Source organism: Ogataea philodendri (genome assembly GCF_020536065.1).
Source record: "Ogataea philodendri strain CBS6075 chromosome Unknown scaffold1, whole genome shotgun sequence".
Classification (NCBI taxonomy): Eukaryota; Fungi; Ascomycota; class Pichiomycetes; order Pichiales; family Pichiaceae; genus Ogataea; species Ogataea philodendri.
This window is the reverse complement of record NW_025763889.1, coordinates 551,246-564,284: the sequence shown is the minus strand read 5'-3', so window position 1 is coordinate 564,284 and position 13,039 is coordinate 551,246. Positions and strand designations below refer to the sequence as shown.

Genomic DNA, 13,039 nt, shown 5'->3' with positions numbered 1-13,039 from the left:
TCACGTGACATTTTTAGAGGGCTGGAAATGATGAAGTCTGAAAAATTTGTCAAAAAAAAAAAAATCAATTTAATCAAATTACACAGTTAACACAATGTCGGGATCTGGTGCCTCAGGAAACAAGTTCCGTATGTCGTTGGCCTTGCCAACCGGTGCTATCATGAACTGCGCAGACAACTCCGGCGCTAGAAACCTTTACGTTCTCGCCGTCAAGGGTACTGGTGCTAGATTGAACAGATTGCCAGCTGCCTCCGTTGGAGACATGGTGATGGCTACTGTGAAGAAAGGTAAGCCAGACCTCAGAAAGAAGGTTATGCCAGCTATCGTTGTCAGACAATCTAAGGCATGGAGAAGAAAGGACGGTGTGTTCTTGTACTTCGAGGACAACGCTGGTGTCATCGTGAACCCTAAGGGAGAAATGAAGGGTTCTGCCATCACTGGACCTGTCGGAAAGGAGTGTGCTGACCTGTGGCCAAGAATTGCCTCGAACTCTGGTGTCGTTGTTTAAGCAGGTTAGGTGATTACGTAAAGCAGGAAGGATGAATAAATAATTATCGAATTCTCTTTGTAAATCAAACTTTAGATGTCTCTGAGTAAGTGAACTCCGGTTTGAGAGCTAATCTATAGAGTTGCTAGGGTCTGGCAAAGCGCGCGAGCGGCTTGACGCGCTAAACGAGATTGCCGACTCTCTGAGTCTGTCTGGGAAAGCCAATGGCGATCTGGTCAGACTGGCTCTGGGACTATTTGGCTTTGTTAGCCTAGATCTTGAGAGCTTTTCAAAAACCACAGAATCAGATCGAGCGTACGATGGCTGGTTCACAAGACTGTCGCGAGCGTGCTCTTTGATTCGCGTTGTCACGAAGGAATTGTTTGAAAACCAGCCGAAACACAAATTTCTACAGGCGATCGTACTTCGTGCTAAAGACTACCTTACGCGTGGATATGGTACTCCCAAGGTGCTGAAACCAACGGCCGTTTCGATGGCCACCATCATACGCGATGCCGTTACTGTTCAATGTCTAAAAGACCACCTGCTACCGGCTGATCATAGGTCTATAATAAAACAGTGCATTTCGTGTCTCAAAGTTAACGGATCGGATGATTTGGCGTTGAGAACCATATTATTACAGACTATCGCCGAGTACGTTGTTCCAGAGCGGACATCGTCGATGGAGCTGGTTCTGACGGAGCCAGATCTCGCGTTCAAACCGGTTTTGGAATTTTGCGAAGAAACGAAAGATACATTCTACAGAGAAACACAGGAAACGGTTTATGTTTTGCGAATTCTGGGCGGAATCATGAAAGATTGTACCAAAATTAGCCACGAACTGACTCTCAAGTCCTTTGAATTGGGTGTTACGATAGCAGATAGATTGAGAACCGTGAGCATGGCCGGAATGCAGAAAGAGTACCTCCAATTTATTGAAAAAATGGGGCCGCATATTAGTTCCAATTCACAACACGAACATCTCATCCACTCGGTTCTGTGCTCTGGGTTCCAAGTCTGCCTTGAAAATCATCAATACTGCGGCCAACTTGCCGGTCCACTGTCCGAATATCTCAAGATATCTGGTTCTAACGAAAGTCAGCCAAAAAAACGGAAAAGTATGGGGATTTCAAAGCAGTTATCCGATCTTGTCAAGCAAAACACCAACCATGGGTTCATGGAATGGCTTCTGCTGAATATCATGGATCTGGATCGCAATGTGGCGTACGTTGGACTGGTTATTTGTTCATTTTGGATTAAAAATGGAATGCTGAAGCAGTGTACGGCAGAGAAGAAAAACCAAATAGCCAACGACTTTTTGCAGCGCAGCCAAGTCAGAGACCCCCTTCTTAACAGAGGATTTTTGGAATGCCTTACCGTTTTGGAGAGTGCGCCTGATGTCGAGCTGGATTTCGATACTGTGGTTGGTATAGCTCTAGGACGAATCAAAGACCCAAACTATGGCAACATGGCTTGTGCGTTGTTCACTACGGTACTTGAACACAGAAAAAAGCGTCTTATCACCGATTTTCGCAACTCGGTGTCTCAATTGCAGACCATCATCGATGTTCCTGAACTAAATGGTCCAGCTACCATCAGCCAGGAAAGCACTAAATTTTGGAAATGGGTGGAATATCTGTGCCGGCTAGGATTTGAAGAGTATCGCAGGTATTTTGCTGATGATGGTCAACTGTTAGGTACAAAGATCATCAGCTGGATGGCATACAAAGAGTACAAACCCAAGGACGAATCAGAACCTGTGATTATTGGTGGCTTTATCAAATGGTTGCAGACATCAATAAATTTGAAACAGGAATACTCTGAGAAGCTGAAGTACAGTCTGGGAGAGAACGGAACGAAACATAAAGCGACAGATACCCAGACTGTCAACTGGCTGCTTGTTCTGTACGAGCTTGGGATTGTTGAAGAAGGCCAATTGCTAGAGATTGAACCTCGGCTTCTTTTTAAATCATCAGTTTCAACAAACATCACACCCAACCTGGGCTGCAAACTTGAGGCTCTTCCAGAGGACCGCCTTCAAAAGATGCTCAACAATGTATCTGATTTCGACTACGAAGCGTGCGCTCAGCAAGTCCCGCCATTGACACTGCTGGACATTTGCGAAAGGTTTATCACTCGAGAAGCCACCAGCCGTGACCCTTCGCTCTTCTCTATCATTACACCTCTCCTGAGTAACTACGAGACAAAGACCTCGGAAAGAACGATAATCGTCATTTGTCGGTTCCTCAGCTACTTTCACTTTGACTACAACTCTGAAGATTCTGTCCCTTATTATGTCTTACAATATCTAGAAGGACTTAGAGAGAAACAGATGGTCGACACTTCCTCGGCAACGAGCAGTCTGATCAAGTTATATTCTGAAGATCCACATCGAGCTCTGAATGAGGACTTGCAAAAAGGACTGCTCTTTAGACTATTTCAACAGGCTTCCTGCTACGTGAAACTGGAAACAGTCTCCAGCCTCAGCAATCTCATGAGCGCCTATTCGATGGACTACTACTCGAAACTCATGGATTGTTTCCGCCTTGAGGAAGGAAGCCTTGAGAACAGAATGGTTTTCTGTGAGTGCTGCTGTATCATGTCTCAGCGGTCGGAAGAACTGATGCTGATGCTCCTGTGCAACATGTTAGAGCTGTTCACATTGCCTGCATTCGCGGATATAATTCCCGGGACAATCCAGAAAATGGCTAGCTATCACGGAGATGCCCATGGTGTCTTTGACCGACACAAGCTGATGATCTTGAAAGCATGGCTCGGGTTCAAACTTGCACTCCCCGAGTTTCCCCACGCACTCTTTTTTGGCAATTATACAGATTTCGTTCGTTCCGTGTACAGACCGGCTACGGCGTTGTATCTGGCGTACGGGGGGACTGCGATGATTGAAAAGATGGCAGACGTCTGGGGAATGAGTGCCAGGGAGATGGTCAGAGACTCTGCGTCGTTGGCTGTTGCTTTGGCGTGGACTTCAAAAGGAGTCAAGCAGCAGATCCAACCAAGAATCACAAAGTTTATCAGCAAACAGGAACTGGAGGAACAAACGTGCTTAATTCTCCGTGAGGTGTTGAATGTATGGAACCGCGGCTGGTCAGAACTCTCCGAGAACTACTACGATTCCGTTGTTGCGGCCAAGCTCACAAACCCTATGATCTACTTCCAGTGCATCGAGATTCTGTCCGAGGAGAAACAGTACAGGTCACGCGCGCTGAAGAAGCTACTCGCGTTTTTCCCTGACATTCTGGCGCAAAAGTCCATAAGAGACTTGTATGTTTTCCATTTTTGCAACGAAGACGTGTGCTATGCGGCTGAGATCGCAGCAATGGGCGAAATGTCGGACGAAATATGGATGGCCATATCTCAGGCCGCCTTGAATGAAGGAAACAAAGAAACAACTAGCCGCGTGATGGGGTACAGGTCGAAGTTTGTCGTTGGAGCGTGTTCCGCATTCTTACTTGAAGCTGTAACCGGCTTGCTTTACGGCAGAATTGTTCGTATCAGAACCAAAGATATTGCCCGGCTTACTGATAATGGATTGAATGAGCGGTCAATCGGTCTCCTCTCTGCAATCTTTGACAAACTCACAAACTTTCCTGGGCTTGAATTACCGAAACCCCAGGTGGCTCAAAAATTATTTGAGATCCAAAGCTCCCATGAACTGTCTCCCAATTTTCGCCAATGGATTGGAAACTATCTGGCAATGACTTATTTGAAACACGGAGACTGCATCACTACGAGCTTTCAAGAACCATACATAGACGTTTTCCCGCTGGTTACAAAGAAAACCATAGACCTCCAGCTTTTGATCACAGAGCTTGATCCTGGAGACTCACACATGGCTACCAAGTTTTCCTATTTGAAAATGTGTGCTGTTCTGGATTCTATGAGGCTGAACTTGGAGTTCCCAACAGAGGTTTTCCCAATGTCCAAGACTGTTTGGAGACTGTACGAAGACGTTCCAGAGGACTCGATCGACCTTGAAAGACCAGAATCGTTTGATCCCGCAACGTTTGAACGCGAAGTTCTGATGAAACTGGCTTCCGAGTCAACAGATCCCGTTAGTGAGTATCTACGGTCATTCGTGTACCACGACCCGAGCCACTTTTGTCTGGTGATTCTTTATTTGATTTCGACCGACGCTCATATAGTCAAGACGGTCAAAACGCTTCTGAGCAATGTGTTCTCGGCAGACTGTGCGATCCAGATTCATCAGAAGTTCACCGAACTGGTTCTTTTGCTCCGTGCGGGCGCAATCCACGGCAACCGCACTCATTTCCAAATATACACCGCTCTTGACACCAGCCGGGTGTACACCATAGCCGCAAAAACCTCTCCAAAAGCAGCGCTCATGCTAATGGAGGAGTACTTTACAAATCTCCAGGACTCCAGGTGCTGGAAAGAAAGCCACCAGTGGTTGCACGGGGTCTACTCAGAAATTGACGAGCCGGACTTGTTTTTCGGTCTGCCGCTCGAAACCAGTCTGGACTACGGGATCGACAGACTGAAGCGGACTGGCAACACAGCAGGCCAGCTGATGCTCGAGAGTGCCAAGCTGGAAACTTACGGAAGTGTCCAAAATCTGGGCAATACGCTGTTCGAGGCCGGGTTTTCTGCTCTGTCGAAAAACGTCTACCAGCAAGAAAACAAGTTTGACAACTACGATCAGTTCTGGAAACTGGGCGAATGGTCGCTTCCAGTTCCAGAGATGAAGGACCAGGGAACGGCGATGTACTCGCTGTTGAACGTTTACCAAAAAGACCGTTCGTACGAAAACAAGTTCCAGGAGCTGGTACAGAGCTACGATCGGTTCTGCTCGAATAAAAAGAGCCATGAGTGGATTAAGAGTCTAGCAATGTTCTGCGCGACTCAGCAGAGAAGAATCGAGCCCGAGGAATGGCTTGCGGCTGCTCCATTTGAGACTGTTGAGGACTTGCACTTGATCCGAATTGCGTCAGAGACAGGGAGAGCCAAATTTGACGATCTAAGCATGTACGCAAAAATGTGTCGACAGAATGGGCGCTTCCAGAAAGCCGCGACGGCCGCGGTGACCCTGGACTCTCTGTACGAGAAGTTCGTTGCTGATATGGTGAAACCGAACGACGAAGCACTTGGACTTTTCTGTGTTGCCAAATTCAACGTTGCTTGTGCATTTTGGAGCCAGAACGAGCACCAGTTTGCGCTCGAGACGCTCAAATCTACCATCAGTGCCGGTGGAAGCAGCAGGTTCATCAACCCGGGGCTTATAAGGGCGTACATGGTGAAATGGCTATTTGAGTCTCGTCAGGAAACTTCCTACGCGATCATGCAGCAGTACATGGACCCTGCCGAAACGGTGAACTACATTGACAACCATGACCCCGAGCAGTACGAAATGTATCATCTTTTTGCAGAGTTTTGCGACAACCAGCTTCGTGACGACCAGAGTTTCCAGCGCATCAACAAGCTCAAAGCGAACGTGGCCGACAAAAAGGCCATGCTCCGAGGCTGGGAGGACTACATTTCAGACCGGCATAACACAGATACCGACCGGCACAAGGCCAAGAAGACGTACCAGCACATCAAGTTGCAGTACCAGGCCGAGAAGAAAGAGCTGGAGAGTGCTACTCACCACGCAAACGTGTACTTGAAGCAAGCGGTCGAGTTTTACATTCTCTCTGTGCGGTCGAGCGTGTCGACCGAGTCGAGGGATATCGATCGGCTGTGTGGGCTGTGGCTGGAGAACCCGGACGTGGACATCTCAGACAGCTTGTTGGAGATCTCTTCGGACAAGTTCATCCCGTGGTTGAACCAGCTCACTTCGCGGTTGACAGACACAGACGACCGGTTTGGTTCCATGCTGCGCCAGCTGATCCTCAAAATCTGTCTGGACAAGCCGCTGCATGTGCTGTATCTGCTTAAATTCATGGTGAACGGCACCACCGAAATGAACAAGCTGTTTATCCGGTTTCGCAGCCAGGTAGCAAGCGAGATCCTGGACCAGTTTGGGGCCATGTCGCGCAAGCATGCTGTCATGGTGAGCGCAGTTGACGAGATTAGCACCAACTGTGTCGGTCTGGCCAAAGAGCGCGTCCGAGGCACCAAGAATCTATCGTTTAAAAAACTTGCAACAGGGTCCTGGTGGATAGAGCGGTTCCCGCAGCTCCAGCTGCCGCCGCCGAGTCTCACGCTGACCAAGGAAGCTGTACATGTTGCTCGCGTGGACCCTGCCGTGTCAATCGCGTCGTCCGGAGTCAGCCAGCCCAAGATCGTGAAAATGGTGCTTTCAAACGGAGAAACCCATAAGATGATCGTCAAGGGCGGGTCCGACGACCTTCGCCAGGACGCGATCATGCAGCAGGTGTTTGAGAAAGTGAACGTGCTGCTTCAGGAAAACAGCGACGCCCGGCGCCGGCGGCTACGAGTGCGCACCTACAAAATTGTTCCGCTGGAGTCGCAGGCCGGAGTGTTGGAGTACGTTTCGAACTCTGTTGCTCTGAACGACATTCTTCGGCCGCTGCACGAGCACGACGGCGTGAGCGTGGAGCTGGCGCGCGGGGAAATGAAGGAAGTGCAGTCGAGCAGCTTATCGCGCCGGGTTGCTGTGTACCACAAATTGTGCCACCAAATACGGCCAATTTTCCGCAACTTTTTCTTCAACAACTACGTGGCGCCGCAGGACTGGTTCCAGTCGCGGCTCATCTACAGCCACGGCCTGGCCACGACGAGCATGGTGGGCCACGTGCTGGGCATTGGCGACCGCCATTGCAACAACATCCTGGTAGACAAATCAACGGGGGAGCCAATCCACATCGATTTTGGGGTCGCATTCGACCAAGGCAAAGTATTACCAGTTCCGGAAAGTGTCCCGTTCCGGCTAACACGAGATCTCGTAGACGGACTAGGAATATGCGGGACCGAGGGTGTTTTTAGCCGAAGCTGTGAAAATGTTTTCTCCGTGCTGCGCAGCAACAGTGTTTACATTATCGACATTTTGGAGGTTTTGCGGTACGACCCTCTTTATTCGTGGACGCTTTCGCCGGTGAGGAGAAGGCGGCTGCAGGAGGACTGGGACGGCGAGGTGGAGACACCCAGGTCGCAAAAGCCAGATACTGAGGCCGTGATGGCGATCGAGAGCGTGCGCAACAAGCTGGGCGCGCGGCAGCTTAGCGAGCAGGCCGTTGTGAAGGAGCTGGTTCGGACAGCGACAAGCGAACAGAATCTCGCAGTCATGTATCTCGGCTGGTCCCCATTTCTATAGACTACCCCACATAAAGTCCGACGCATCTGTCAGGCTCTCATAATAATCCGCATACACCCCCACAAGAGAAAAAGTGGGTCTACTTTGTTTTTGGTCAGTTATGACGTATTACGGGACGCCGTAATATCCACGGCACCCTGTTGCATGGGGATATTCCGAATGCGGCAGAAGTTCGCCTCCCCAGTGCGTGACGCCGATCGCAGTTTGTTGAAATTTTGCGGAACGGTGGGGAATCCTATTGTTACATGCACGATATCGGTTCGCCCACGTCTGGATAAATGGAGAATGGAAAAACTATCGTCCAGTCTCCTCCAATCGTCGCCATGGGAAGTAACATTGTATTTGTTGACTCTCATGCGCGTGCGGGTATTCGTTCCCCCCAATTCTGCACCCACGCGTTCTCTCGAGACACGGAGTTGGGGTCATTTGAGTTCAGGCTGGGGAACTGCGGGGCGCGAATTTCTTATTATTAGAAACAAACAGCAATTTTTTTTTTTCCGGTGATGTGGGCCCTGGTCAGCAAATCGAATGATCCGTAGCGAAGGCCAATATCGCCCCAGCCAGCGCGTATCGTCGGCACTAAAGTTCGGAGTGCCGTTTCAGTCCCATGTGCACGCTACCTGGTGTGAAGAACCAGCACCCTTCTCGTTATCGCTACCTGGCCAAGTTGGCTGGCCAGCCCCATCCCACTTGGGGAACAATTTCAACTTGCCGTGATGCATATGCAGGTTGACAATAGTTCCGGATTTTTCTCCCCACCTTTTTTTTTTCTCACCATTTCCAAATGTTTGGTATTTCCTCCATTGTTTTTAGGCAGTATAAATACACGTAACATTTCCTCCTAATCCTCATTCTAATTCAGCTACTCAATAATGGAAAACGACGCTGGTATTGCCATGGCGGTCGGAGGTACCTCCGACGTCAACAGAGTTGAAGCTCCTCTGACTCTTAGAGCTTATCTCATGTGTGCTTTCGGTGCTTTTGGTGGTATTCTGTTCGGATATGACTCTGGATACATTTCCGGTGTCATGGGAATGGACTACTTCATCCACGAATTCACCGGAAAAGTGAAACAGGGTGCGGACGATGCTTCGTACGTTGTCTCATCCTCCAACAAATCTCTTATTACGTCTATTCTATCTGCTGGTACTTTTGTGGGAGCCGTTGTGGCTGGTGATTTGGCCGACATGTTCGGTAGAAGAACCATCATCGTTAGTGGTTGCGCTGTTTATTCTCTTGGTGTTGTTCTGCAAACTGCCTCTGCCACCATTGCTTTGCTTGTGGTGGGAAGAGTGATTGCCGGTGTGGGTGTCGGTTTCGTGTCCGCTATTGTTGTGTTGTACCTTTCGGAAATCTCGCCGAGAAAGGTGAGAGGTGCTATCGTTTCTGGTTACCAGTTCTTTGTCACCATCGGATTGATGGTGGCTTCCTGTGTTGACTACGGTACCGAGCACAGAACCGACTCTGGCTCCTACAGAATTCCTATTGGTTTGCAACTGCTTTGGGCTATCATCTTGGGAGGTGGTTTGCTCTTGCTCCCAGACTCCCCAAGATACTACGTCAAGAAGGGCCAGTTCGACAAGGCTGCTAAGGTTCTTTCCAGACTCAGAGGACAGGCCGTCGACAGCGACTACATCCAGGAGGAATTGGCCGAGATTGTGGCCAACCACGAATACGAACAGAGCGTTATCCCAACCACCAGTTACATTGGCTCTTGGGCCGCCTGCTTCACCGGTGGCCTCAGAAAGCCATCTTCCAACCTCAGAAAGACCATCTTGGGTACCTCGCTGCAAATGATGCAACAATGGACCGGTGTCAACTTCATCTTCTACTTCGGTACCACTTTCTTCCAGGAACTGGGCACCATTAGCAACGAGTTCCTTATTTCCATGATCACCACCATCGTCAACGTTTTCTCCACTCCAGTTTCGTTCGTTACCATGGAGAAAGTTGGACGTCGTCCATTGATGATCTACGGTGCTCTCGGTATGGTTGTGTGTCAATTCATCGTTGCTATTGCTGGTGTTGTTGATGGAGACAACCACAAAACTGTCAGTGCCATGATCGCCTTCATCTGCATCTACATCTTCTTCTTTGCATCGACTTGGGGTCCAGGAGCCTGGGTTATTATCGGTGAGATCTTCCCATTGCCTATCAGATCCAGAGGTGTTGGTCTCTCGACCGCTTCCAACTGGCTTTGGAACTGTATTATCGCCGTTATTACTCCATACATGACCGACAAGGACAAGGGTAACCTTGGAGCCAAGGTGTTCTTCATCTGGGGATCCTTGTGCGGATGCTGCCTGTTGTACGCCATTCTGTTGATCCCAGAAACCAAGGGTTTGACTTTGGAGCAGGTTGACAAGATGCTTGAAGAGACTACTCCATTGACTTCTTCCAAGTGGAAGCCACACAGCACCTTCGCTGCCGAGCTTGGCCTTGCCAAGGACCAGAAGGAGGAGGCTGCCGAGTTCCGTGAGAAGACCAGTATGGAGGAGAGTGTCTAGTTTATGTATTTAGACTGAGCTAATTTATGATTACGACGCAGATTAAAATCATGGCGAATTACTTTATTTAGGCCTATTTTTTTTTTCAGCATGAGTAACAGAGCTTTACGGCGATTGCAGAAGAAAGAGCTCGAGGTCGCGGAGTCGGACGACGAGTACACGCCTGTGGCTCAGCATACGGCTGTAAATGCGTTCCAGTTGCTCGGTGGCGAGGACGACGACGAGTCTGAAGACACAGACAGCGAAACCATCCCGGTCTCAAGCAAACCGGCCCCAGTGTCTGGGAAAACTTCCAGCAAGAAGAAGAAGAACAAGGCCAAGAAGCCGGCAACTGCAGACGAGCAGGACATCGACCAGATTCTCGCCGAACTGCAGCTGAGTAAACAATCCGTCACGGAGGAAACGTCCCAAGAACCGTTTAATGGGCCGTACGACGATCCTAAAGACGGCGCGCCAGAATTGACCGCTGCGAGACTCACCGCCAGCATTGCACTTCTGCAGTTCGATCCCCGGGACCTGGACCCAGACAGAGAATTCGAGAGCGTTTTCGGCAAGCTGTCCACTGCTGCAGTTGACGACGCGGACGCCACGCCGTCCACATTTGTGAGTCCAGACGTGCTGAAACAGATCAAGCTTCTCAGCAAGCGTGTGCGTGGCTGGTGCGGCCGGGACCGCCGCTCGATCCCAGGCACTTCTAGGAAACTCGTCATGTGCAAGATCCGCGACGACTGGATCCCCACTCCTAAGAAACCGCTTTCGATGGACATGGTGCCCGATGAGCCGCTCATGTTTCGCGTTGTCGAGACTCCTGCATACCCACGGGCAATTACTACCCAGTTCTATCTTTCCACCGTTATTAGACCGGACCACGAGGCCCTGATCCATCTGTTGCAGCAGTATCCGTACCATTTGGAAACCATTTTGCAGGTGACCTCGATTCTACAGCGACAGGGAGACAACTCCAACACCAACGGGCTGATTGAAAGAGCGCTATTTGTGTTTGACTGGAGTCTGCGGACAAATTTCCAGCTTGGTAGCGGCGACTGTCGACTTCCGTTCGACTACTTCCTCAACAGACAGTGCTATCTCACCGTGTTCAAGTATATCACCGTGTTGACGCAGAAATCCACGTTTTTCACCGCTCTCAACTACTGCAAGCTCCTGTTCTCGTTTGACCCGGCTAACGACCCATACGGAGTCAGATACTTTATCGACTTCTACGCTATAATGGCCGGCGAAGACCAGTACTTGATCGATTTTGCAGAGAGTTACTTGGTCAAGACATACAAAGAGTGGTACACGCCGTCTTTGGCGTACTCTCTGGCCATTTCAACACACAAAGTGGCTCCAGAAGACGCCTCCGCTGCTCTGCTACGCGCGTACCAAACGTATCCGTACACCGGGCAGATGGTGCTCAACAAGCTCAGCAATTACCCTGAGCCATCGTACAAAGTCTCGGACTACACGAAGCTGGCAACAGCAGTGTATCTCGCGCGGATCCAGATCATGTTGGAGGAGCCGGCCACGAAGAACTGGTTTGTTGCAGAGCTCGAAAAAGTCGTCCGCGCACAGCCAAAGGCCAAGCAACAGTTCGATTGCAAGACGATCCCAGATAACCTGTTGCGGCACGTGATCCTGTCGAACGAGACGTCGGCGATGGCACGGATCCCGGCCAGTTTCTGGAAAGAGAACGAGATTTTCGAGTTCGACGTGCTACCACCCACGTCGGAGAAATCCACGTCGATCTTCGATCACATTGACCAGGCGCGCGTGAGCAACGCAATTATCCACAACAGTCTGGAGCAGGAGGAGGAGCGCCAGATTGCAGAACTTATTCGCCGCACGGCTGACGAGGCAAATTAGACCACAGACAGTCCTTGCTGGAAAGTGGTGGCCACGAGATCTGGTCCTTGGAACATTTCGCCGGTCATGATGCTTCTTCCCTCGCCAGCGACCAGACTTTTCACTCCGTATGTGGTCCAGCCGTCTGTGATCGGGTTTTCAAAGTAGATAGTGTGGTCGAGCGACACGGAAAATTTTGTGGTGAACATTGGCCGCATGTTCAGTCGCATATTTGTGCTTAGATAAAAATAATCAGAAATATAGGCCACCAGCGCCCATTGGTAGACAGGATCTGGAACGGGCACTTTTGGCCGCACTTGGTACCACAGGGTGCGGTCCGAGACGGGTGCAGATTGTTCTGAGCTCGAGACTTTCTCAAGATCAAACATGTTTTCGGGGAGTTTCCATTCTAGAGGTTCGGCTGCATAATGTTCGATCAATTCGCCTAATCGTGCAGAATTATCCGTTTTCTTGGCCCAGGTTTCGAATGCTGTGTTCTGGTCTATAAGGGGCCCCACACACGGAGCGGACCGATGATGACTAAGCTGGCCGTCAAGGTTCCCCGCGGACCCTTGCAATTTTGTTCGTTGGATGCCGCAAACGGCAGTGAAGGCTAGTTTGTCGTTCTGAAACAGGTTGATCTGCTTGGTCTGGTAGTTTTTGCCCGATTTGAGGTCTTCCACAACGTATGTGAGCGGGTCCTGTGTGACGGCTTTGAGAAACTGGCAATGCAGCGAGATCGGTTTCCAGGCCGGGGACTCTTGCGACAAGAGTGCGGCCGCAGTGGCCTGTGCTGCCATGGTGCCTCCAAACAGCCCGCGCCCTCTAAACGGGATGTTGAACTGACTCGCATTCGTGTACGTGTTGGTGGCGGTTTTGGTCAGACGCAGCAGCTGCTCGAGCGACGAGTGTTTGCGAAGCATAAATTTAAATGTTTGAATTTTAAAGCTT

At 50.0% G+C, this 13,039-nt stretch overlaps 7 protein-coding genes across 7 annotated transcripts; 3 read left to right on the top strand and 4 right to left on the bottom strand.

Annotated features, from left to right (window-relative positions):
• Nucleotides 1-94: 94 nt before the first annotated feature.
• OGAPHI_002175 (uncharacterized protein) lies at nucleotides 95-7,739 on the top strand (the record flags this gene model as incomplete). Its single annotated transcript, XM_046203016.1, has 2 exons — nucleotides 95-494; nucleotides 649-7,739. The coding sequence occupies 2 exons, from the start codon at nucleotides 95-97 to the stop codon at nucleotides 7,737-7,739; spliced, it is 7,491 nt and encodes a 2,496-aa protein (XP_046062835.1).
• On the bottom strand, nucleotides 6,146-6,832 carry OGAPHI_002176 (uncharacterized protein; the record flags this gene model as incomplete). The annotated part of the gene is made up of 1 exon (XM_046203017.1): nucleotides 6,146-6,832. The coding sequence occupies one exon, from the start codon at nucleotides 6,830-6,832 to the stop codon at nucleotides 6,146-6,148; it is 687 nt and encodes a 228-aa protein (XP_046062836.1).
• An 866-nt stretch (nucleotides 7,740-8,605) lies between the features above and the next one.
• On the bottom strand, nucleotides 8,606-10,734 carry OGAPHI_002173 (uncharacterized protein; the record flags this gene model as incomplete). Its single annotated transcript, XM_046203014.1, has 3 exons — nucleotides 8,606-8,778; nucleotides 8,890-10,171; nucleotides 10,426-10,734. The coding sequence occupies 3 exons, from the start codon at nucleotides 10,732-10,734 to the stop codon at nucleotides 8,606-8,608; spliced, it is 1,764 nt and encodes a 587-aa protein (XP_046062833.1).
• OGAPHI_002174 (uncharacterized protein) lies at nucleotides 8,612-10,246 on the top strand (the record flags this gene model as incomplete). Its single annotated transcript, XM_046203015.1, has 1 exon — nucleotides 8,612-10,246. One exon carries the CDS (start codon nucleotides 8,612-8,614, stop codon nucleotides 10,244-10,246), a length of 1,635 nt encoding a protein of 544 aa, XP_046062834.1.
• Nucleotides 10,337-12,109, top strand: OGAPHI_002171 (uncharacterized protein; the record flags this gene model as incomplete). The annotated part of the gene is made up of 1 exon (XM_046203012.1): nucleotides 10,337-12,109. One exon carries the CDS (start codon nucleotides 10,337-10,339, stop codon nucleotides 12,107-12,109), a length of 1,773 nt encoding a protein of 590 aa, XP_046062831.1.
• Nucleotides 11,237-11,574, bottom strand: OGAPHI_002172 (uncharacterized protein; the record flags this gene model as incomplete). The annotated part of the gene is made up of 2 exons (XM_046203013.1): nucleotides 11,237-11,468; nucleotides 11,546-11,574. The coding sequence occupies 2 exons, from the start codon at nucleotides 11,572-11,574 to the stop codon at nucleotides 11,237-11,239; spliced, it is 261 nt and encodes an 86-aa protein (XP_046062832.1).
• On the bottom strand, nucleotides 12,106-13,011 carry OGAPHI_002170 (uncharacterized protein; the record flags this gene model as incomplete). The annotated part of the gene is made up of 1 exon (XM_046203011.1): nucleotides 12,106-13,011. One exon carries the CDS (start codon nucleotides 13,009-13,011, stop codon nucleotides 12,106-12,108), a length of 906 nt encoding a protein of 301 aa, XP_046062830.1.
• Between the last annotated feature and the right edge of the window lie 28 nt (nucleotides 13,012-13,039).